The sequence below is a fragment of the Phacochoerus africanus genome, chromosome 14, assembly GCF_016906955.1.
Source record: "Phacochoerus africanus isolate WHEZ1 chromosome 14, ROS_Pafr_v1, whole genome shotgun sequence".
NCBI classification, from domain to species: Eukaryota; Metazoa; Chordata; class Mammalia; order Artiodactyla; family Suidae; genus Phacochoerus; species Phacochoerus africanus.
Window position 1 is genome coordinate 55,632,873 of NC_062557.1, and position 26,072 is coordinate 55,658,944.

General features: G+C 47.4%; 1 protein-coding gene across 4 annotated transcripts in view; it reads left to right on the forward strand.

The window, feature by feature from the left end:
• The window catches only part of DNAH9 (dynein axonemal heavy chain 9), a 317,109-nt gene that overhangs the window by 157,250 nt on the left and 133,787 nt on the right, over nt 1–26,072 (forward strand). For all 4 annotated transcript variants that reach the window (XM_047757317.1, XM_047757315.1, XM_047757318.1 and 1 more), the window contains exons 39-43: nt 9,575–9,740; nt 11,318–11,420; nt 11,954–12,193; nt 18,433–18,594; nt 22,173–22,372. In XM_047757317.1, the coding sequence (XP_047613273.1) occupies nt 9,575–9,740; nt 11,318–11,420; nt 11,954–12,193; nt 18,433–18,594; nt 22,173–22,372 (871 nt within the window). The remainder of the gene's footprint in view (nt 1–9,574; nt 9,741–11,317; nt 11,421–11,953; nt 12,194–18,432; nt 18,595–22,172; nt 22,373–26,072) is intronic.

The following is a 26,072-nucleotide window of genomic DNA, read 5'->3' on the forward strand; positions in this document are numbered from 1 at the left end:
GCCTCACGGCTCTATCCCCTGCTGGGCTGGGAAAAGGTTTACACCGGTTGGACCCAGTCTAGCAATCCACTGTCCTTCCCACCCAAATAAGGAGTCGAACAGACTGAAGAGATGAAGGCTTGCCTCCGAACCTCCCTAGTCTGTCAGTGAGGTAACCGTCTTCTCTTAGAGGATTGCAACAATACTCCATTTTTTATGTTCTTCAGCTACTGGCATGATACACTTTTAAACTGAATCGTTTTCTTCATTCTACACAATTGACAAAAACAAATCAAGCCCTGATCTGTGAGTTTCCCCATTTCTGTAGTGTAAATCCTCCCACCCTGACCAGCTTCAAGCTTCCACTGCCAGGTCCGTGAACATGGAGTCAGGGAGAGAAGCACGCAGAGCCCTGCCAATCATATTTCTGCTCTGCAGACTCAGTCGATGAAAATAGCCTCAAGAGCACAGATAATGGTAAAATGTAGCAAAATAATTTGCATGTGATGAGTTTTGAATATTCATTACCTTTGTTTTTAAGATAAGTTACTTAATTGTAAGTTTATCCAATTTTTTTTTTAAATAACGGCTGTGTTGAACCACTAACTTACAAAATTTCCTGTATTAACAATCAGCTCTTAAGAGGCAGCTCCAGTAAACCACCAGCTTCATCTTTACTCCATGAGACCTCAGCCACCATCAAGCCACACAATGTCATAACCTTCCTTCACCTCCTGGCACCATCACATTCACACCAGCAGTGGGCGTAAGCAGACGGCTCATGCTTGGCTGGCTCACAACTTAACGCTGTTTGGTCTCCAGGACACAGTTCCCCTTTCTTATTCATAGAAAGGTATCCCTCTGTACTCCTTTGCAAGCTTGAGCCCAATGACCAGACTATCAGCTCTGCCCATTTCCTCCATTTCTTAGTACTGCAACTGTACTGACAATGATAACAATAATAAGAATACCTGACAACAGACATCCACCAGGTGTGTCAGGCAGTAATCCAAAATTAGACTTTTACGTATTTTAAAGTTAGTTAATCTTGTACAGCCCTGTGAAGTAAGTGCTTGTATCATCCCCATGTTACAGATGAGAAAACCAAGGCACAAAGTCAAATAAGCCACCCACGGCTATGCAGTAAGTAGTGGAGCCAGGATCTGACTTCAGGGCCAGATTTGTCTTAACCGTTAGGTGTCCTGCCTCCCTGGCAAGAAAACACCTTGGAAACTGAAATAATACTTGATACTATTACTCTTAGGAGTGGTGCTATTTGAGTAGAGAAACTATTTTCTAGAATCCTATTAACAATGACTTTATAATGTAAAGAATTCTTTAACTACAGAGTAAAAAAATTATGGTCAAGGAAGAGGAGATGCATTTCATATCCTTGACTCTGAAAAATGCTGAATTCTCTTACTTGGAACCTCCCAGCCCTTACTTTAGTCATAGTCCAAACAAGTTTGTTTATTTGGCTTCTTAGCTGGAAACATTCTAGAAGCAACAAAGTGGCAGGAGAAAGGGTGCACCAACAACTAGACAAGGGAGTTGCCAACAACCAGAGGAAGTAGAAAACTTAAAAAGGAGGTGCAGGAACCCAAAGGGTGGCTGCTGTGCATCAGACAAGAGGCAAACTCTCCCACCCACATCATGAGCCCATCACCGTTTTGCAGCCCAGCATCTTCATTGCTATTTGTCCTTAAAGCCCTGTGGAATTAAGAAAAGACTGAATGTGATGTGGTACTCTCTGTTTTGAAGGGCAGGCAGTACACCCAGAAATACGTGCAAGATGTGTGTTTATAATGAGTCTATAATGGCAAAAGGTGAGAAATAGCCTAATTATCCATAAGATGGAATGCTAAGCATTGTTACAAAGAATGAGGAAATTCTGTATGAATTGAGTTGGAGCCATTTCCAAAAGCTTTGTTGTGTGTAGTATGCTCCAAAATATCTTGTTTAGAAAGAGATATATAAAAATTTGCACGTGCACACACACACACACACACTCATATGTATATACACCGACAGACATCTATGCTTCTGTGTGCTAAGGACTCTCCAGAAGGACACACAAGGAACTGGTAAGAGCAGTTGCCCCTGGCAAGGGGAACTGGAAGGAGGATTACTTAAACTTTTTTAAAATAATGAAATATCTCAAGCATTCAGAAAAGTACAGAAAATAGTGTAACAGATGCCCATGTACCCACCACCCAGATTTCACAGATGTTAGCATTTTGTCATTTTGCTCCAGATCTTCGTGTTTGAAGCACAGCCAACGCACCACCCCCACCCCTCCCTCCGCCATGCCCCGCACTAACCAGGCAGGACCGCTGCAGCCGGTGTGCAGTCACTTCAGACGGACGCCGTGGGTCCATGTGTGTGCCCACAGCAGCCACGCTGTTGCTGCGTGTGTTTAAATTCCAAATGTATATCATACTCTAACTTCCCTAGGTATCTTCTTTTCATCATGGTCTGTTTTAAAGCATGTGGAGCTTTTAGCCTTGGTTTCCACTGCGGCATAGGATTCCCTGGTGTGAGTAAATCACAGCTTATTTATCCATTTTCCTACTAAAAGGCAGCATAATTTTTTAACTTCTTCCCTTTTAAAAAGGTGTTTTTGAGTTAAAACTGACATACAACGCATGGCACACATTAAAGTATACAGCCTGATAAGTTTGAAAATATGTACCCACAGTGAAACCATCACTACAATTGAAATAATGAACACGTCCATCACCCCCCAGAGTCCCTTACCTCCCTGGGTAATCCCTTCCTCCCTCCCAACCCCCCCACCCTGCCCTGTGCCTAAGGCAACCACTGATCTCTTTCTGCCACACTAGATTAGTTGGCACTTTCTAGAATTTTACATAATGGAATCATCATACAATAGGCCCTCTCTTTTGTCTGGTTCCTTTCACTCAGCATGATTTTGAGATTTATCCATGTTGTTGAGTGTACTGATAGTTCATTCCTTTCATTCCTGAATAGCAAGATAAAATATGTAAAAAGCTCAGAATGATTCCCAGCATACAATAAGGGCTCAGTCAATGGAAACTGTTATTCTAACAATATTAAAATCCTTCTCAAATTTAATAATCTATAAATATTATACAATAATCTCTAAGCCCCAACTGCCAAAACAAAAGGAACACAAGCAAATCGCTTTTGCTTGAAAAAGGCATCTAATATAAACTATGCTAAAACAAAAATAGTTTTTGGAAGAAATGTTCCAGCTTTCAAATGGGCAGTAGCTTCAGCAAGCAGGTCAATTCCCTGAGGTCTCCAGGGGGATATCTTGCAGCTCACTCATCCTGCTAGTCCATCAAATGCCATTTTCCCCAAAATCAGGTATGCATTTATAGAGAAGGCAGCGGATATTCCCTGAATCTCTCCTCTCTTATTGCATCCAGCTCTGGGGTCTCTATTGAGTACTATTCTAGGCCCAGATTTGGGACTCCTTTAAATGCAAAGGGGGCTTGTATTTCAGAGCATTCACGTTGCTCATCAGTATGGATAACGCATGCTTTATGTAATGTTTATATTATGCCAAACCACTGTATTATCAGTAATACTTTTGACTGCAAGCAGCAGAAAATATGGTGACAGTGACATAAACAGAGAATTCTTTTATGCAACAAGAAGTCCTGAGATAGGCAGTTTCTAATGCTAAATCAGTAGTTCAGTGGTATCAAGGGTGCGGTACCTATTTTTCTTTTAGCTGTTCCCTCAGGGTGGTAGATTGGCTGCTGCTCCAGCTATCACATCTGCATTCCAAATAGAAAAAAGATCAAAAGAAGAATTAATGCCCATATGAGGAAATGATAACTCTTCTAGAACCCTACTGACTTATGTCTGTGTTTACTGGTCAGAACTTTGTCACATGGCCACCCCAGCTAGAAAGTGATTAAGAAGGAAGCTGGGCATGGCGACCATCACAGATCTGATGAAGGTCTCTGTTGTCACAAGATGAGAAAATGAGGCTTAGAGGTGTTAGGTGACTTCCCTCAAAGTCACACAATGAGTTAATAGCCAAGCTGTCTTATTTCATTGAGCTTCAGCGTCCATCCACTTTGGTAAGACTGTACATCATGCATCTAAATTTCCATAATAGAATGCCAACTTTGCTTCTGTTCATCTGATATCTAGAGCCCAGAGATGTCTCTCCCTTTGACAGTAAGTAAAATAGCCCTTCATTTGCTCACTGAAAGTCTTCAGACTTCACTTGACCACAAGCCAGCAGCTGCACAAATCACAGATAAATAACACTGACATCTCAGCTGAGAGAGGCAGATCTCCATTCCTCCAGCCTCTCTAAACACAGACCCAGTTGCACTGCGTTCTTTCCCTTCACTGAGTTACCATTTCATGATCCACTCTGGGGTGCTGCTGAAGGTTGGGATGATAAAAGATAACCTTAAGTTTCTTTTTTAAAATCTCATTTGAGGACCATGCCCATTCTGTAGCCTGATATGCCTGATGCATGTTCTGTACATTTCCATGAGGTATGCCTTTTAGAATAGAGGGCCTGAAAAGTTTTTTTATTCAAAAGTAGAGGTGGGTTTGTACCAGGGATCTGAGATGATGAGATTGCTGTAGTAAACGTGCATTTGGTTCTGAGCTTTCAAAGAGGCAGTTCATAAAGGACAATGTGTCAAGATTTGTTTGGTTACAGTAACTATGTCATCCCTGATTACTAGTACAAGTAAGTTTCTTTTCTTCCCCTGTATTGTTTTAGACTCCCTTTTTGGCTTTTTCCTTTTTTTTTTTTTTTTTGCCATGGCATGCAGTGGCTTGATTTAGGATCTCAGTTCCCTGACCAGGAATTGATCAATCCCAGGTCACAGCAGTGAAAGTGGTTAGTGGTCTAACCCCTCGACCACCAAGGAAGTCATAGTCTTTATTTTAATTGGTCTGTTTTATGTCTATTCAGATACCTTAGGCCTCTTCTCACTCATTTTGAAAATATAAGTAATTTTTAAAACTAAAAGAATTTCCAATGACCCACAGACGGGACAGTTTAGAAAGTGAAAAGGAGGAGTAAAAACCTCGGTCATGGCATTGGAGGGCTTATATTTGCGGTGTGAAGAGAGTGAGCTGTCATGGTGCTCATCCCATTCCCGAATTCTCCTGCCACCCAACTGCGATTTGAAGTATTCAACAAATATTTGAGTGTGTAATTACACTAATTAGATAGGAGCTCAGGTGTCAGAGTCTTTATGTAAAACAAATCTCCATTACCTGTTCATTAAAAGTTTAAGGTTGAACAGGACATTAAAAGATCTGATCCAATTCTCAGCCTCAGAGGAGCATTACGTTATCACAGATAGACAGCTCTCACTACTTGCCTTAGTATCTTCCAAAAAGGAGATGACACAAAATTAAATCCTCAAAGACGTGCCATCTAGTGGGCAAGACACTCAACTTGGAATTGGGGGGTGGGGGGAGATTTCAGAGTACAAGGAAATTGGAAACAACACCTGTCAGACAGTAAGGAAAGCACTCCATGGATTTTGGTACCTCCAAATTATGAAATGATGCAGCATTTAAAACATGTTTTAGGAGGTTAGGTATCATCACATGAAGAGGTTTACAATATGTGAAATGAAGAAAACATGTACAGGCAGAATATACAGTACCATTCCAGTTTTGTAAAGAAGAAGTCTAACAGAGCAAATAGACTAGAATGAAATACATCAAAATATTTAAAGGGATGCTCATGCTAGGTGATAGAATTATCTATTTGTGCTTTTCAATCTTTGTATAATGAATATGTATTATTTTATAATCAAGCAAAGTATGTTATTTTGAAAGAATACATCAAAAGCCCTCATAATATAACTGAAGCATCTTAACATGTGAAAAATTGGATAATATGAAAAGAAAATAGTTCAAACTCAGCTACACCAAACATGTCCATGCAAAGTAAGACATGATTAATTACTAACGATCTCTGGAAAGCATGGTCAGGCAATGAGGTGACTAAACTGGGGATTTCTGAGGGGTGCAAGACAGGGCGTAGTGTTTAAGAAGTCGGTTGCTGTGGTGGTTACATAGGTGCCATAGTCAGGCAGCCTGGGTTAGAATCCTGTCTTTGCCCTCAGTAGCTGTATGACCTTGGATAAAGTCCTTCAATTTCCCTAAACCTCCATTTTCTCTTTGTTGAAAGATGTTTTGAAAGGTGATGATAACTCGGAGTTCCCGTCGTGGCTCAGCGGTTAACAAATCGGACTAGCATCCATGAGGACTCAGGTTCGATCCCTGGCCTCGCTCAGTGGGTTAAGGATCTGGCGTTGCTCTGAGCTGTGTTGTTGTGAGCTGCGGTGTAGGTCGCAGATGAGGCTCAGATCTGGCATTGTTGTGGTGTAAGCCGGCAGCTACAGCTCCAATTCGACCCCCAGCCCGGGAACCTCCATATGCCTCGAGTGCGGCCCTAAAAAGCAGAAAAAGAAAGTGATGATAACGCGTTCTAAGGCTGCTCTGAGGGGTTAGTGATGTGATGCATGTCATGTTCTTGGTACAGAGCCGGGCCCCTGGTGATGCTGCATGAGCGAAGGCCCTGCTCTGGCGTTTGGAGACTGGAGGAGCTGGACTGCAGTGAGCAGGGACAGCCCTGGGGAGGGGTTGGGACGTGAGGGCTCACCAGGGCTCTCTTCCCCAGTGACATGAAAGACGCACTGAAAACAGTATTTACAGCCCTGGAGTCTAATTCCAACAAGGCATTTAGCCAGCCGTAGCCTGTTTTGTTAGTTGCAAAGGGGCATGATGTCTTTCTTTGCCTGCTCATGGAGTTTGTTATAATAATAAAATTCATTCATTCGTTCCTGAATAATTTTTTTTTTTTGTCTTTTTGCCTTTTCTGGACGGCTCCTGTGGCACATAGAGATTCCCAGGCTAGGGGTCGAATTGGAGCTGTAGCCACTGGCCTACACCAGAGCCACAGCAATACGGGATCTGAGCCACATCTGCGACCTACACCACAGCTCACGGCAACGCTGGATCCTTAACCCACTGAGCAAGGCCAGGGATCGAACCCGCAACCTCATGGTTCCTAGTTGGATTTGTTAACCACTGCGCCACAACGGGAACTCTTTTTTTTTTTTTTTTCCTGAATAATTTTTTGAAGACCCTATTTTGTGCTAGATAATATTCTAGGTGCTGATGTTATGATAGCAAAACAGAGAAAGATTCCTGGTCTTGTGGAGTTTATAGCGTGGAGAGAGGGAGATAATAAACCAGATGAGCAAGTGAAATGTGGAGGATATTGAGTGGTAATAAGTGTTAGGAAGGAACATGAAGCCGGGGCAGGGAATAGGAGGCGGGTTTTAATTTGGGCTTGAGTGCCAGGGAAGGGCTGACGGAGAACATGGCCCTTGAGTAAATAAGTGAATGGCAGACGTGAAGCAGCGCACCTTTGGATTTGGGAGAAGAGGACTGAAGCCAGAGGAAGCAGCAGAGCAAAGGCCCCAAGGCAGGAGCGACTAGGGTGTCAGGAGCAGGATGGCTGGGGCAGAGGGGGCAGCAGGAGAGAAGAACTGAGATTCGAGGTTGGCCAAGGTAACCCGACTGGCTTTTGCTCCAAGCAAGATGGGATGCGGGCGACTGGCACGGTCTGGTTCACATCTTCCAGGGACGTCTGTCTGCTGTTTGGAGGCCAGAGGGTAGTGAGCTGGTACAAAGGTAGGAAGACCATTCAGAAGGATGTCGTAGTCACCAGGTGAGAGGTGACCGGCAAGGAAGGTAGCAGTGGAGAAGGTGAAATGACATAACAAACAGGAACGCACTCTGAAGATGATGTAGCTGTTCAGATGCACGATGGCGGTGTGACAGTGCAGGAGGGATGGTGTGGATGAAAACAGGGCTGCTGCTGCTGCTGCTCCTCACGGCCCCAGGCTGGCGCTCCCTAAGGAGAAATGCAGAAAGGTGGCCCAGGTGAGCTCCAGGCAGGTGCAACAGTGAAGAGCCCAAAAAGATGGTGGGAGGCTCACCTTTCTTGATATGACTCGTTTGTTTAGTGGCGTCAACATCCCCATTTTTGCCGAAATGTAAACTTACTTCTGCTCTTCCAGTTCTGCCTGGAAACAGAACTCACTACCATCCCCATTCTGCATGGGACTTGGAGCAGAGCTTGGCCTAGAAGGGACCCACCCTGAGTGTGCCCTTCCCGGGGGAGTCCTCTCTTGCTCTGGAGCACTTTGCATCATCCTTTCGAGATAATCCAGTGCATTCCAAGACCACTTCTTGCTAACTGATGTGCTTTTCTCCTCAGGAATCCTTGAGATGCATAAAAAGCTTAATCAACCCAAATTACAGGGTCTGCTTAATTCTAGGAGTTGCTTTGAGCATCGTTGCTTTGGGAGGAGGAGAAACAAGTCTTCCTAAAGAGAGAATTTCCCACTAGAAGGACTGTTCTCAAAAGCATGTCCTTGGCAGCCCATTAATTACATTTCATTTTGACAGATCTCATACATAGTTGTTATATCTTAGGGGGGGAAGAAGGTGTTGGGTGATTAATTGGTTGATAGTGTATGTTAATTGCATGCTAATTAAATTTAAATTTAATTCATATTTGGAACACTTAATTTAACTCAGGACCAGAAAATTAGAATATTCAAGCTTCTTGAAGGAACTTGTCTTTCTATCTGTCACCTTCATATGTCTGTTGACACTTCCTCCTTGTTTACAAACTTGTTTTTCAAGAAAAGGGATCAGATGGTTCTCAGAGCCTCCAGCTGTAATAGTATTGGTTCTTGCAACACATAAATATCTAATTGCTTTATTGAAAAAAAAAACATATATCGCTACCCTATTACTTAAATTTGTTCTAAACAAGTCCTGTCACGCTGGAACACCGTGCTGTTGATTCCTTCCCTCTGGCTGGATAATTGAAGAAGCAGCTCCTGGAGACAGTCTGCACTCCATCTCCAGAGGTCACCTGAAGGTGGAGGGGCCCATTGCTGATACTGGAAGCTTCTGGGACTTTCTCTGGGGCTGCTGTTTTTACTCTCCCTCAGGGAAATCCCAGGAGGTGAACTCTCCCGAGAACATGCAGTAATTCCTCTGTTACAGCCCTGGGGGTGCAGGGGTCTCCTCCCACCAGGGTTGGGAGCCTTGGCCTCTCTGCTCCTCTGCTGTCTGAGGCAGTGAGGGCAGGTCTGCCCTGGATCGTGGGGACTGGGCCTCCAGTCTACACAGAAGGAAAACCTGTGCACCGCAAGGGTGGTAGAAGGAACACGGGCTTTGAAGTTTAACTGGTCTGCATCTGTATCCTGACCCTGCCTTGGAAAAGCTGGTTTGACCTTCTGAGCCCCAGTGCCGTCATCTGTGAGAGGGGCGGTGGTACAGATCCTGCAGCGGTGTCGTAAGCGTTCAGTGAGGTCAGAAACGTGTAAGAGCCAACGCAGGGCAGAGCCAGGTGGGGCACGCCTGGGCGCCGCCGTCATCCCTGCTGCCCGGTCATCGCCAGCCTCCCGCGGTCCCGGGAGCAGCTGCAGTCGTTCACCCGCAAGCGCCCGCGTGTCCTCAACATCGCACGTCCTAGGACTGGGCCTGGAGGTGTGGCCCTCCTCCCCTCACTAACTGGCTCTCTCCTCAGCTGCCCTGGAGAAGCCTCTGGAAAAGAAAGCCGGCAGAAATTACGGCCCCCCAGGCAATAAGAAGCTTATCTATTTCATTGATGACATGAACATGCCCGAGGTGGACGCCTACGGGACCGTGCAGCCCCACACTGTCATCAGGCAGCACCTGGACTACGGCCACTGGTACGAGCGCATGCAGGGGACCCGGGCCGGGTGGGGGACAGGTCGAGGCCGATGGCCGTCCTGCCGAGCCGCAGGCCTCAGCGTCCAGTGAGGGTCCCCGCACACCGCCCTCTTCCTGGGATTGTTGCCACGGTGATTTGGTTTCTCTTAATCCCCTTCCAGACAGGGGATTAAGACCTCCTGGAAGAGCTTGGTCGGAGAAGGTACAGAGCTCTCATTCAAAGAAAAAAAGCCTACCTTTTCAACACGTACCTCCAAAGTTGCCTTAACCACTCCCGGCCCCCTTAGCCCCCACCTGTGGTCATGTCACAGGGACTTCAATGACAGCACCTAGTGCGCTGTTCAGTGCACGTGCCTCCAGCGCTCTTAACAGCCTTTGTCTCTTCCGAGCAACTCACAGGCTCTGATGTTACCTCCCCTTGCAGCAGTAAAGTTTGTAATGGCAAAAGGTGTAAGCTTGCTGGGTTTCACAGTGATTTGAGACCACCTTGCCCACCTTCCTGCCTCACCCTGCAAGAGAATTACAGCTACAGGGTCACCTGCGTGGCCTTTCATTCACTCCTAAGGCCTTTGTTGGATGCCCGCTGTGGACAGCTGTCCACCATCTCCACACCAGCATTCGAGCAGCTGAAGTCGCCTGGAAAAAATCAGTCAGCCTAGTTTTACTCTAGATTCATGGTCACAGACCTTAAATGGGAACTAGAAACTTCCTAGAAATTCCACCATATTACTTCACATGTTTACATGTCTGCTCTCAGACATCTTTCATACCCTCTCCTCTCTCCTCACACTTCCCACCCGACCTTGGCCGATGGTCACAAGTGCCATCTCCATTTCTAGCGTCTCCATCTGTGCCACGTCCTTGCATCCCCTGCACCTTTTGCTCCCTCCCCCATGGCGTCTTCCCGAAGCCTTAACCGCCCACCAGCACCTTGAGTCTGCTCTCTCCACCTCCTGAAACCCTAGTCCCCCTCTCTCCTGACTGGCTCCCTGGCCTCACTGTTTCAGCCACCACCAGTTTCGACACTGTGTTAAAAAAACAAAATACAAAACCATTTTCTGGTTACTGCGCGCTCTCTCTCTCCGTAACCAGATTCTCTCTTCGGTCTCCGGTTCCTCGTCTCCCGCTTACTCCTCCACCCATGGTGATTTGGTTTCTCTTTCCTCCCCTTTACTGAGCTCTTCTTGCCCAGCTGCTAACTGCATCTTTGTTGTGACATCCAGCAGACGCCTTAGGTCACTACCTTTCTCATTTTCTCTGCAGCACTTGGTGCGGTTGACCACCGGCTCCTTGGGGGAATGCTGGCTTCCTCTGCTTCCTTGGGTACCACACACCCTTGATTTCCTCCTGCCTCTTTGACCATCTTTGTGGTCTCTTCTTCCTGTGCTGCTTCCATGTTGTATCTCAGGAATTTGTCCTAAGTTCTTGTCTTGCCTCAGTTTCTACCAATGGATCTAGACTTTTTTTTTACCCCCTAAACACACAAATGATCGGACACATGCCATCTCACCTTAAGGACGCACTCACCTGCCTGGGGCCTCATTCAAATCTTACCCATGGTCTCTCACTGTTCCAGGTATGATCGAAACAAGCTGTCCCTAAAGGAGGTCAGGAACGTACAGTACGTCTCCTGTATGAACCCCACCGCAGGCAGCTTCACCATCAACCCACGGCTCCAGGTACGGGAGGAACGGTGGCACCAGGGTCCTGAGCACCCCCTGACCAGGCCTGGTGTCACTTGGCTGTGTGTGAGAATCGGCAGCCTCTTCAAGTGGTAAATTGTACAGGATGCTGATTTCATCTCCAGGGAGACAGAAAACCTCCTAGACCCAGAGCCCTGAAGCTTTTAGAGCCAAAAGGAATCAGAGGGTCCGTCTAACTCAAGCGGTTCTTGAGAATGAGAGCCCGTTAGGAGGCGAGCGACCCTCCCAAGGTCGTGTGCACCCTCAGCATCACATCCAGGTTTGGAGTCAGGCTCCCTTTCCTGCCGCACCTCGAGACATCTTGGACCAGAGGCCCAAAGCCCATTATCCCCCCCACTCACTTTAGGTTCAGCGTCAGTTGGGACTTCATGTGAGAAAGGTGATCAGGGTGTAGAATTCAAAGCCCCTCTAAGAATTTCTCACCAGTCTATCCAAACCCAGGAAGGGCGGTTTCTCTTCTGTGACCATGGCTGTCTAACTCCTCCACGTGCCTCTGTTTCCCCGTGCAGCGTCACTTCAGCGTGTTCGCCCTCTCCTTCCTGGGCGCAGATGCCCTGTCCTCCATCTACAGCACCATCCTGACGCAGCACCTGAAGCTGGGGAGCTTCCCGGCGTCACTGCAGAAAGCCACCCCCCAGCTGATCCACCTGGCCCTGACCTTCCACCAGAAGGTCGCCACCGCATTCCTCCCCACGGCCGTCAAATTCCACTACATCTTCAACCTCCGAGACCTCGCCAGCATTTTCCAGGTGAATCCATCTGCCCTGAGACACGCTGGAAAGCTTAGTGATGAGCTGCCCCCTCTGTTCTCTCCCAAATGCTTAGGCAAAGGCACAGTTCATAGGGAGTGACGGACATAAGTCAGCAGTGCTGTGGGACCCACGAGAGTCTATCCAACAAAAGGGGGTTCTGTTTGCTGATGAAGTTACTTCTCGGTAATCAGAGTGCATTTCCCAGTTGGCTTCTCTGGGTGGAGAAGCCTCAGCACTTTGGAGGTAGTGTTGTTGGACAATCCCAGCAGGCCTAGGGAAGCCAGTGGCACAGAAGAAAGGAAGAGAGAACTATTTTGCAGGTGCTGGTGGTACACCCGTTGTTCTCGGGATGGCAAAGGACGCCCCGGAGCCAGGCAGGATTTCTCTGCTTCCTATAGTGTCGCACTGCTCCTAAGACACCACACACTAGCTCCTGGGATGCCTCAGTCCTAAAAATTCCAGGTACTTTTCCAGGGCAAAGCCATTTCAAGCCCCCGCTGCTTATCTGAATAGTGATGGCGTGTGTCTGCCTGTCACTTCCAGTTGCTTGGCCTCTCGCTATTAAAATGTCCAGAAGGCAGTACAGCAAACCCGGCCCTCTCATCCCCTTGGTCAGGCACTGCATCCTTCTATGAGGGCCCACAGCTCCCTCCCATGCTGGACGAGCATCTGCAGAAAGTACTTTTCATAGAGAACCCTTTCCAGGATGGTTCTGAGCCATTACCAAGGGAAGGTGCTTTTTATATCAAGCAGAGGCCACACATGTAGGGAATGTCAGTGCCACCGGAGAATGAGGCTTGACCCTCCACGGTAGTTACCCAGGGCACTACCTGTGCAGGGAGGACTCTGGGGAACCTCAGACTAGCCAAGGCCCCGGCCCTGAGGCCATAGGGCCTGCCTGGCCCCTGGTTGTAAGGAGCAGAAATCCCATAGCTGGTTACCTCAAAGATCTAAGAGCGCTGTTCCCAGAAGGCTCCCCCGGCGCGTGGGGCCGCCGAGCCCCACAGGCAGGTCAGGGCTCTGAGAGCTCTCGTAAGCGGGCTTTGGACAGCGCTCCTGGCCAGGTGTCTCCAAACGTTAGCTCACCTGCAAGTGAGGAAACAGACACACACAGGTTACCTCGTTTCCTAAGAGCACACGGCCAGCCGGGGACGGAACTGGAACAGAATCTAGGTCTGCAGGTTCCTGGCCCCGGCCTCTTTCTGACACACGCTTCTGTCCTTCTCACCCGCACTTCCCCTGAGGAGAACCTCAGAAGACAGTCGAGGCGGCAAGAAAGACTCAGCCCCGAGCCTGTGAAACCCACGGCCCCGTGGCCTCAGACCCGCGCAGTGGCCAGGCCCGTGCCTCCCCGTCCTTAGCGCCCATGTGTTGGGTGCTGACGTTGATGGAGGAAGAGTCTTAAGTCTCACTGCAGGAGGGTGAACGGGAGCCAAGTCCACAGAAAGGAGTTGGTCTTTCGGTCACATTCACGTGGCTTGTAGTGATGGGACTAAAGGGAAAAGCGGCGTTCAGTCTCTCACCAGAAGCACCAGCCCAGCTCCTGCCTGTGCCGGCCTTGTCAGCTGTGCCACCTGCCGTTCACACTTGCCACCCTCCTCGGGGATTCGCGTTGTGATCCCAATTTAACAGCGGCTCGGAGCATTGCCAGCGTGAGTGGACGTGGAGGTAGAAAGTATAAATGGCATTAGTGGAGTGACCAGTAGGCAGGAACGGACAGCGAGGCAGAGAGGCCCCTGCGCCATGAGGTGGGGAGGTAATTTGAGACCAGGGTGGCTATTCTGACTCGAGCCTGTGATAATAGCTGGCGTTTATTGAGCCAGTCCTACATCCGCTGCGTCTCTTAGCTGATCATTTAGCCCTCACGACAAGCACATCAGGTGAAATGCTGATCATTTCCAATCTAGAAATGGCAAGACTGTGTCACAGACAAATCAAGTAGCTTGAGCGTGTTGGCATCACTAGAAGCAGAAGCCTCAATATCCAAAACAATTGTGGGCAGCTCTACTGTGCCAGGGATTTGGGGTGACACAAGCTCCATGAGGAGGGAGGGTTCCAGTGCCACCTCCTTTTAGTGGCAAGAGTCAAGGAGGACCCGGGGAGGGGAGCTGTTGACGTGGGGGCAGCCTGAATAGTACCCCTGGGCTACCTCCCCGTGGCCTGCCAGCCCTCAGCCCCCGCCCCAAATGTGGGAAAGTGCCTCCTCTCTGGAGAGCGCAGCCCCTCACCCTCCTCCTCCAGAGCAGAGTTTCGAGCTCCTGCTGGCAGCCTCCACCACCTGCCCACCCCAGCCTGCTTGTCTAAAGGCCTGACAGAGAGCTTAAGGGAGGGTGGAATGCCTTTGGGAGACAGGCACTGCCTGGAGAGCACGCTGTTCTCCATCCAGCTTGATCCAAGGTTCAATCATTCAGGCCTTCTCTGCACTCCCCTGTCTCTGTCCAGAATTTGCTAGAGCTCTGAGTAGCAGACATCATTAACTGTTCCCGTCTGAGTGCTATACACGGCTATCTAAGCCAGTGCACAGTTGGCATCTGCCACGCTCACTCACCTCTGCTCAGCCCTAATTGCCAGTCAGCCTGAGCATTTGGCTGTAACAGGGCTTGTGAACGCCAGCTGACAGCACAGCTCACATAAAACCCAGGCCCTGGGTCCACACTCCCGGCTGGTGCTCCTTCCCACCTGGCTCACCTTGCACAGGGCGGGTACCTGGGAGACCTGGGAGGGACTGAGGTCTACGTGTGGGTGGGACCAAAGGGACCTAATGAGATGCCCTTCCTTTTAAAAAAGAAACTTTTATTGAAGTAGAAAAGCGCACAAGTCAGGAGCACACACCTTGGTTCATTGTCGCAAAGTCGTAACAGCTATGTCACCACCACAGAGATTAAGAAATGAAACTTTCCCAGATCCTGAGACTACCTTTTTCTCCCTTCCATTCACTCTTTTCTCCTCTTCCCTATCTGGACCTCTAGCACCATTAGTTATTTTGGCATATTTTGGCCAAATGACTTTATATCAATGGAATCTTGTGGCAAGTAGTGTTTGTTCAACATGATGTTTATACCTGTATTTATATGCTTGTTGTCGGTAAAAATTAATCATAGTAACAATTTCTTTCTAATCCTTAAATCTTCTTTGTCTTGCTGTCCTGGCTACAGCTGCCACAACAGTGGAGAGAAGTGGTGAGAGTGGCATTTCATTGCATTAATTTTGTTTCCTAATTTTAGGGGTAAAACTTCTAATAGTCGGCCGTTAAGTGAGATACTTATCTAGGCTTTTGTGGATGCTCTTTACCAAATTAAGAAAATCTCCATTTAGAAGTTCCCTGGGGGCTCAGCAGGTTCAGGATCTGGTGCTATCCCTGCTGTGGCTCTGGTGACTGCTATGGCATGGGTTTGTCTCTGGCCCAGGAATGTCCACATGCCTCAGGCGCAGCCAAAAAGCAAACCAAAACAAAAGGAAATTTCTATTTATAGTTTACTAAGAGTTTGTATCAGGAATATATGTTGAAATTTAAATGATTTTTCTCTGTTGAAATAATTATATCAATTTTTTCTGAAAATGTAGTAAATTACATTATGTTTTAATGTTAGATCAACCTTGCATTCCTGTAGTCAACCCAACTTAGTTGTTACATGTGGAACTTAATTTTTTATTTTCTGGATTCCATTCACTCTTTTTCTATGTGATTTTCACATCTATGGTAATAAGTTTGTCCTATAATTTTTCTTCTAGTATTCTAAGGTTATGAAGCTCTCATAAAATATATTGGGAAGTGTTTTCCCCTTTTCTGGAAACACTTTTTTTTTTGGAAGAGTTTTTAAAACACTGTATTGTGCCTTCCTTAAATGTCAGAAGAATTTAATGATGAAACCATCTGGAGTTTTCTTTGTGAAAGATTTTAAATTATGAATTCAATTCCTTTAATACAGACTAGGCAGATCATGTTCTCTGCTTCTTCATGTACCAGTTATGGTAGGATGTCAAGGTCATCAATTTCTACGTGTTTATAGTCTCCTGTTGTTGTCTTTCTTTTTCTTTTCTTTTCTTTTCTTTTGGCCACACACATAGCATGTGGAAGTTCCTAGGCTCAGGATGGAACCTGGCCACGGCAGCAACCTGAGCTGCTTCAGTGACAACGCTGGATCCTTAACCCACTGTGCCACAAGAGAACTCCTTCTCATTATCTTTTAAATGTCTGTTTTATCTGATATTATGTTTTCTTTTTCATGCTGGCTATTGATTATGTGTGTCTTTTCTGTTTTTCTCTTTTTATCTTCTGTCAGCCCTACAAGGGAGTTATCAATTGTGCTAGTCTTTTCAGAAGAAACTGAAAAAGGAAAGTATACCAATAACACGTTTTTTACTTTGCTGGTTATCTCTACTTGATAATGTTTTTAACGCTATTAAAATTTGTTCTTCTCTTTACAATCTGTTTCTACTTGCTCTGGGATTAGGGTTAGTTTATTCTTATTTTTCTAACTTCTTGACATGGTTACTCAGATCATTAATTGTCAGCCTTTCATCTCTTCTGAAATGCTTATTTTTAGGACTATAAATTTATCTCTAATTATGCCATTAGCTGCATCATGCAAGCGTGTGTACGTTACATTTTTTTTTCTCCTTCATGTCATAATATTTCTTAATTTTCCTTACCATTCCTTCTTTAACCCATGGGGTATTTAGAAGTATATTGCTTTATTTCTAAAATTTAGAGACACTCACCATGATCTGGAAGAAGCAAACCCGTACAAAGGGAAGTTACTTTAGAAACGTACAATTCTTCTGTAGTAGAGGTACATTTGTAAAGGGCATGGTGGGGCACATCAGGGAGAATGTTGTTGGACAGGAAAGGCAATCTCGTGGAAGACGTGGTGAGGTATCTGCTGAGCTAGATCCTGAAGTACGAGCACAGCAGACAACGCAGAAGGCATGGAGGCATAGGAAGTATTCAGAATCAGAAAACACTTTGAATTTTGTGGAACTGAAACATAGATTTGTATGGGAAGTGAAGGTACGTGTGATGACAGAGTTGACCAGATCTTCATGCCGCGTGGATGGATCTGAGCACTCTCCTGTCCCTCATGAGGAACAATTAAAGACCGCTTTTCTTGTAAGACAAGAAGGAAAGCGATGAGGGCAAACAAGACATCAGTGAGTTTGAGTTAGAGGACTTGAAGTCGGCGAGAGGCTTTCATCCCGGAGGTCTCCATTTTTCCATGGAGCAGGGTCTAGGACACTGGCTAATAATAACAGAAAGAGGCGACCGAAATCTGGAAAGAATAGTAGATATTTGGAATGACCCCTGACATCTACAGGAAGAACTTCCTAGAGACGAATAAATGGATGGCTGACCCTCAGAGGTTAGCTGGATTCCTTCCAGCCCTCCTCCGTCATCATTGTGACTTGACATAGGCATCGTCACCTAAGTTAGTTCTCAAAACGGTGCTCGTAGAACTGAAGTACAGCAGAGACGCCGCCTCGCCCCTCACGGTGCAGATTTGGAAAATAGTGGTTGAGGGAGTTCCCGGCGTGGCACAGTGGTTAACGAATCCGACTAGGAACCATGAGGTTGCGGGTTCGGTCCCTGCCCTTGCTCAGTGGGTTAACGATCCGGCGTTGCCGTGAGCTGTGGTGTAGGTCGCAGACGCGGCTCGGATCCCACATTGCTGTGGCTCTGGTATAGGCTGGCAGCTACGGCTCCGATTCGACCCCTAACCTGGGAACCTCCATATGCCGAGGGAGCGGCCCAAGAAATAGCAAAAAGACAAAAAAAAAGAAAAAAGAAAAAGAAAATAGTGGTTGAAATTCCAGGCTCTCAAGCCAAGCAGACCTGGTCTCAACATTGCGTGGTTATGAAGTAAGGCCACTTGATGAGCTGGGCACATGCTTCCTGTCTTTCTGAATCCCAGTCTTCACATCATGCAAAAAGGATTGTAAAAAGTGCATTGTAGGGAGCTCCCTGGTGGACACGTTGGGCAGTTTTATCACTGCAGCCCAGGTTCAGTGCCTGACCTGGGAACTGAGATCCCACATCAAGCTGCTGCATACCATGGCCAAAAAATAAAGAAATAAAATAAAGATTACTATGTAGAGTCATCAGAATGGTTAAATGAGCTTTATCTGGCCAAACCGTCTAGTTTACTCCCTGTCACATAACTGGCTTCAATAAATTGTAACTGTTGTAGTTTTAAATTGTTAGTCATGTTATTCTTTGTTGCTGTTTGTTCTCCTTAAAGGGCATTCTCTTCTCCTCAGTGGAATGTGTCAAATCCACACAGGACCTAGTAAAGCTCTATCTGCATGAGTCAAATCGGGTTTATCGGGATAAGATGGTGGAAGAAAAGGACCTTGATCTTTTTGACAAGATCCAGGCGGAAGTGGTCAAGAAAATTTTTGATGTGAGTATTGCCCTGTGAATTTAGATTTACATTTGAAAAAATAATGATAAGTATGTACCCACATGATAAAACCTAGCTCATGGAGTTCCCTGGTGGCTCAGCAGCTTAAGAATGTGGCATTGTCACTGCTGTGGCTCTGGTTACAGCTGTGGTGCAGGTTTGATCCCTGGCCTGGGAACTTCCTGATGTCATGGGTGTGGCCAAAAAAAAAAAAATCTAGCCCATTAATTGAAGAAAGTCAGCACTGGATGAGGAGAGAAAATCTGTCATTATTTTGCCAAAGTGAAACATGCTGGGGCAGGAGACACGTGCATCCCAGACTCTTGGTGTCGAGGTCCATGGAGAGCATCTGACCCAACCCGCCCCTGTGCTAACTCCGCCCAGGAGCATCTCCCAGGCTGGTCCTCCCGCTGACACACCAGCCTCCTTGGAAATGCACCACTGTCTTTGCAAAGGCAGCCGCTTTGGAACGCCCGTGGCTGTACATTTGGAACAACTTTGACATTTAGAACAGCTTTAGAAACTGGAGAATTATTTAAATCATGATCTAAAATTTTAGATCCAGTAATCCTCGGTCTACATGGTAAGCCTTCACATCTTTTCAGACCATTTTTCTTGTTCTTCCTGGGTCTCCAGAGGCAAAGAGCCTCTGTTCTTTTCGCCACTTTTGGAAAGGCTTATTTCCAAACCCAGAGGAATTGGACACCGTCTTGATTACTCTACCATCAGTTGCGCCCTCTGAAGTCATGGTGTCTGACGTCTGTTATGTAACCCAACTGGGATTTGACCAAAAGCAAGAACATCAATCCCCTCTTCTTATATGCTGTGATTTTGTTACTGTGTTTCCCAAAACGTCCTGCTGAGCAGTCGTGCTGCAGTATGCTCCTTGGAAGCAAGGTATCCACGACGAAATAGGTTGAGAAAGCATTTCATCCTCTATCCCTCTCTTGGAAATTCACAGAACATTCAGCACAGTAAAGTCCTAAAAAACCTTGAATAAGCCTGATTCATATCTCATTTCCCAAAGTATTAGACCCTAAAACTCTTTTCCCTTCTTGAAACCTACTCATAATTTGAAGAATGAATGGTTTCTAGAATATGCCCCAGGAAGCACAGAGGCATTAACACAGCCTGAGATCATATGACATCTCTTAGTGTCAGAATCATCCCAGGAGTTCCCGTCATGGCACAGTGGTTAACGAATACGACTAGAAACCATGAGGTTGCGGGTTCGATCCCTGCCCTTGCTCAGTGGGTTAACGATCTGGCGTTGCCGTGAGCTGTGGTGTAGGTTGCAGCCGCGGCTCAGATCCTGCGTTGCTGTGGCTCTGGCGTAGGCCGGTGGCTGCAGCTGCGATTCAGCCCCTAGCCTGGGAACCTCCATATGCCGCAGGAGCGGCCCAAGAAATAGCAAAAAAAGACAAAAAAAAAAAAAAGAATCATCCCACAGCTGACACTGTGCCTTCTGTTGAACAAAGCCCCATATTTTCCATACACCCTGTTTATGTATCCTCTCTTGAACGCAGAAATAATCAAATCCTGTATTTAAAGATATTGTGTTGTCCTCGTGCTCATCTTGCTAGGTTTAGCTCCATATTTTTTCCTGGTAAGATTCTGAGTCCACTTCTGAAGATACATTCAGTCCATCCCAACCTGTAGGACAGCCTTGTGAATGGACAGCATTTTAAGTAACTTATCAGAAATCTGCTCTTTACTAGACCAAACACCCTAAATTCCTCCATTCATCCCATTCTTTTTGGTTTTTGTCTTTTTAGGGCCACATTCAAGGTATATGGAGGTTCCCAGGCTAGGAGCTGCATTGGAGCTATAGCTGCCAGCCTACACCACAGCAACGCCAGATCCAAGCCATGTCTGCGACCTACACCACAGCTCACAGCAGTGCCGGATCCTTAACCCACTGAGCAAGGCCAGAGATCGAGCCTGCAACCTCATGGTTCCTAGTTAAATTCGTTAACCACTGCGCCACCACGGGAACTCCTAAAAGCTTAAAGTTCTCTTATTTGTGGCCATCATGTGATACGTCACTATCAAGAAATCTGTGTTTCACTGGGCGGGTTGGTTTTCGCTCCTCCTTCTACACATCTGGCTCTGATCATAAAATCAGAGATTTGTTCATCAAAGAATCTTTGCAGACCAGGCTTTTCAGAACTGCACTTTCACTGTTCTTCTGCCAGGTCATTACTGTAGATTAACTGCCATCAGGACCGATTCCCAGTGTATGAGCCCATTGTCAAACTGGGCAAATGTATTCCCACATCACTTTCCCACATGTTTTCCTCGACTAGCAAAAGAGGCTCTCCTGCATCACGTTAAATCTTATCCAAATGCCTGGACATTTGCTGTTCCTGTCTAGCAAAGCCAGCACAGTTTAAAGGTTTTCTGTGGTCCTGAAACATCCCTCAAAACGTAACAACTCTTTTATATTAACTCTGTGTATTTCTTCTTTTAACCGAGTATCAGTCCTGGTTCTTATGGAAGCTACTCGTCCCCACTTTCCCTCCCTCCAGGAGGTTTGATGAGTCTTATCCCAGGGGCTCCCAAGGCCAACCCCAAGTGATGCATGCCCTGGATAATGCCTCTGCTGTTATTCGGGCAGCTGATTCAGGCACGTCGCCCTCCTCTGAACCTCAGGAGAAAAGCACGGCAGGTGGGGACCATTGCTCATGCTGGCGTTGAGTTCCTACCTCGCATGAGAGAGGTGTTCTTCATTGGGCTTCCTTCCTCTACAGCCTTTCTCTCTCTGGACGTCTCAAGTATTTGGGGTTTGATAAGTAAATAGGTCCATTCTAAATTAAAAGAAGTGAGCTGCCTCCTCAGTGCTTAAAGGACAGATGGGTAGAGAGGAGTCAGAGGCCCGGGTCTTATAAGGCAGCCGAGTTGTACTAGGTATTTGTTGAACATGGTACAGTTTGCCTTGTGCGCAAGCGTTGACAGACAGTAAAGCCAAATATTCATAAATGTTTTACAAGTAGGGAGTTCTACAGTAAATGTTTTAATAGTATCGTCATCCCCATAAACAAATCAATCACGTAAGGAGGGCTCGTGGCACATTTTTCAGAAACCAAGACTTAGGGGTTGAGCCTACAGAGTTATCTCCCAGGAAACAGCAAAGGGCGTTTTATGACACTGCTGTGGATTGGGGAGCGAGACCTGCTGGAATGGATGGAGGGGAGGGGAGACCATCGGGCCAAGGACTGGTGGAACCCACCCCTGGTGAAAGAGCCCCTGCTCAGGGAACCTCAGCACGTGTCCTCATCCTCCGCTCGGCTCAGACAGGGCTCTTACTGTGCGTGTGGCAAGGGCGCCTCCCACCTCCCGTTCCCCATCCTCAGCCCACAAGGAGTCACAAACAGCATCTGTGACTTCCTGGAGTGGTAAATGGATGTTCAACCTCTGCTTTTCAAGGGCTTCTCAAAAAAAGGGAAGTGTTGGAGGCAGCAGCGATCATCTTTAGAGCATGTTCAGAGAGGAAAAGCAAAGGAAGTGTCTCCACTCTGTGTGGAACCAGAACTGAGCAGCAGTAAGGAGGGTCCTTTGTCCCTGTATCTCATCACCAGGATATCGGAGAGACTGTGGAGCAGCAGACCCGAAGCCTGAACATGTATTGCCACTTTGCACACGGCATTGGTGAGCCCAAGTACATGCCTGTGCAGTCGTGGGAACGCTTGACCCAGACTCTGGTGGAGGCCCTGGAGAACCACAACGAAGTCAGCACCGTGATGGACCTGGTTCTCTTCGAGGACGCCATGCGCCACGTGTAAGTGGGCTTCTCTTCTCGCTTCTCTGCAGCTGCCCCCTCTTCCCAGGGTCAGGGGTCTTCCTTTGGGAATTGAGGACACTTTGGTAAAACCAGGAAAGCAGCTATTGCTGCTTCTGTCACGAAGGTCAAGACAGCAGCTGGCAGAGGGGCAGCTGCAGCTTCTGCCATGGGCTCTCCAGAGCAGCATAGTGCTGGGCACAGGGGAACTGGCGTGGTTCCTTGTCTGCTCTTTACAGCCCTGGGCTTGGTCATGGTGACATCACGGGAAAAATGGGAGATCATTAAAAATGGCGCCAGGACAGCTCAGGACCTGCTTTCCCAACCCATACTAATCCAAGGGCCAATTTTAAAATAATGAGATTGAAGGTTTTGTTTAAGTGCATCCATATTTCAAGAAGTACATATCCTTTTAAGTGTCACTGCTCTCCGTGGAGAGCCGTCACCAGCCTCCCGGGACAGTTTATAGTCACACCGGTGCGGAGCCCACCCTGCTCTTCACAGCCCCTGCCGGCGTCGCACTTACCACCCTCCCGCCCTCTAAAATCTCTCCCCTGTCCCCTGGCACCAACAGCAAGATCCACTCTGCCTTCCTCACTGATGGAAGCCCTGAGTTGAGGAACGCTGCTCTTTGCTCCCCATTCTGTGCATCCCGGGGACAGAGAGCGGTGAAGACCCTCCTTCTCCCCCACCCCGTGCCAATAGCGTGTGTGAGCCATTTCTCCTTTTTCGTTGAAGTAATGTTGATTTACCACGTTGTGTTCACTTCTGCGGTATGGCAAAGTGATTCAGTAAAATACTCTTTTCCACGGTGGTGGAAATACTCTTTTCTACAATATTCTTTTCCACTGTGGTTTCTCATAGGACGCTGAGTGTAGTTGTCAGCGCTGTGCTGTAGGATCGTGTTGTTTTTTCCCTCCATGGAGAGTAGCTCACATCTGGTAACCCCAACCTCCCACCCCATCCCTCCCCACCCGCCCCCACTCTTGGCAGCCACAAGCCTGTTCTCCATGTCTGTGGGTCTGCTTCTGTTCTGTAGATGGACTCATGTGTGTCACGTTTTAGGTTCCACACAGAAGTGACATCCTGTGGTGTTTCTCTTTCTCCTTTATCTTTCCCAGACCGGAGCTCTTCTGAAGCACGAGTACCTGGACTTTCATGCCATCGCCTCTCCTTGTCTCTGTCCTCTGCTGGCCTCCCACTGCTCCCCATCACTGACCACTTGCCTTCATGCTTGGACCGCCTCCTCTGGCACCTGTGCATCCCCTGGTCTTGGGGTCCCTCGGTCTCCTCAGTTCAGCCGTCTTCTCTTCCATCCCACCTCTGCCTCCCACTCACCTGCTCCTCCCCCAGAACTTCTATCCCCAGTTATGTGCTTCCCTCCAAAATCGCAGTCTCAAGCATCCCACTCTCACAGTGGTACCTCCTATTCCCCCACTTACTTGCTCCAGTTTTTTTTTTTTTTTTTTTTTTTTTTGCCACGGCCGCAGCATGTGGGAGTTTCTGGGCTAGGGATCAAATCCACACCACAGCAGTGGCCTTGCTGGATCCTTAACATGCTGTGCCTCCAGGGAATTCCTATTCCAGCTAGTCTTTATTTCCCAGCTTTACTGAGATGCAGTTGACACGTAACATTGTCTCAGCCTAAGGTGTGCAGCATAAGATGTAAGTGTGTGTATTGCAACACGATTTCCACCACAAGATTAGTTGACAACCATCACCTCACCTCGTTATAATTATCTTCCTTGTTTGGAGCACTTTTAAGACCTCCTCTCGTAGCAACTCTCAAATACACGATACAGCAGTGTTAATTGCAGTCATTGTACACAGCATCCCCAGAACCTGTTTATTTTGTAACTGGAAGCTTATACTTTTCGACCCCTCATTCCTTCCCTCTCCACGCCTCACCTCTGGCACCCACAAACCTGATCTCTGCTTCTGTGTGTTTGGTTTGATTAGGTTCCACATGCAAGGAAGTCCACACAGCATTTACCATGCTCTGTCTCATCTCACTTGGCACAAAGCCTTCCGTGTCCGTCCCTATTGTCACAAATAAATATGTTCTTAAACATCGTCAAGACTTGACTCCTCGGCACCACCTACTTTTTCACGCTGCATGTCTTCTTTTCCTCCACCACCACAGACCCCGGCGGCCAGGCCAGGCTCCCCTAACTTTCCTGTCGTTGCATCCATGTGACAGAACACCTCCCCAGCTGAACCTCACTGTCTTTTCGCACACCTGCCCCTAAGCATCAGGACATGAGCGAAGAAACCACCACCTTGCTGACTTGGCTTTTGCTTGCTTCAGTTGCTCAGCCACAAATACCAAACAAGCCCTACGCTGGGCTGCAAACTCTGCTCTTCTGCCCTGGGCGGGTCGCTCTGGTCCCTTCCTGTGATGCCTGCATCACGTTTTCCTCCTCTCTCAAGCTTCTGACATCTCTGCCCGCTCTTTATTCCCAGTTAATGAGCTCGTCTCTTATTTCACTGAGAGAATGAAAGCAGCCAGAAGAGCTCTCTCATCGCCATGTATCCTCTCTGTCCCCCACCTGCATCCCAGCCACAGACCCTGCCTTCTCTACTGTTTCAGCTACTGGACCATCTCTGCTCCCACCCGAGGCCAGTCCCTCCACGAGTGCCCTGGAGCCCTTCTCCTCTCAGATTTCCTCCTTTCTGCAATAACTCTCCCTCCCTCTCTCTCTCACTCTTCCCTTTTACCCCATCTTCAATTCATTAATTTCTGGATCATATGCACCAGCATGCAAACATGCCGTGTTACCGTTTATCAAAAAAGAATAAACTGTTCCTTGACTCTTATATCTCTTTTGACTCCTACCCCTCAGCTCCTGTTCAAAAGGAAACTCATCCAAAGGGCTGTCTCTACCTGTCATACTTTCTCACTTCTCATCCATTCTTTGGTCCTTTCCTTACCGCTTGAACAAAGGAGCTCTTATCAAAGTCACCACAGACCGACCTCTTGCTAAAGTCAGTTGTCACTGCTGGTCCTCACCTTATGTTATTTGACTTCCCTACTATATTTGTCGTGACTAATTACACTGTTATTTTGTTTCCATTCATCTCTCCAGCCTGCACGTATGTATTGATTCGATGGTGTTGGTGTGAGTGTAGGGTCTTTGTCTTATTCACTGCTGGATCCTCAACACCTAGGGCAGAGTCTGGAACATAGCAGGTGCCCAGTAAAACTTCTTAGCCTGTCCTATAGAATAAACGAGGAGGAAAACGGAAAGGCAAGGGGTTAGAGCGTACTGGGAGGTGAGTGCAGCGCTGAGGTGGGTGGGGAGGCGGCCCTGGATATGAGGTGTAAGAGCCGCACTGGACATAAACCTCCCAGGGGCCTGGTGCTCAGGGTTTTACTTGCATCAGTGCGCTTGGGCCTCACAGACGCCCCGACGCCCAGTCTGCTCTTGTCCCCACATCATCAGTAAGGAGACTGGTATCCAGAGACATGAGGGAAGTTGCCTAATGTCACACACCCCCCCAAGTGGGCGAGTAGTGCCTACACTCATGCGGCTCGGGCTCGAGCGTGTGCTCAGTCTCCCTGCCCCAGGGCTTTCCTCACTCCCTGGACCCGGTGGGAGCGCCTTGAGCACACGGACTGGCTCCCTCGCCGCTGAGTCGCAGCACCTGGGCGGTGTCGGTGCACAGGAGCTCGGCAGCAAGAAGGGTTTTAGGGTGTCTG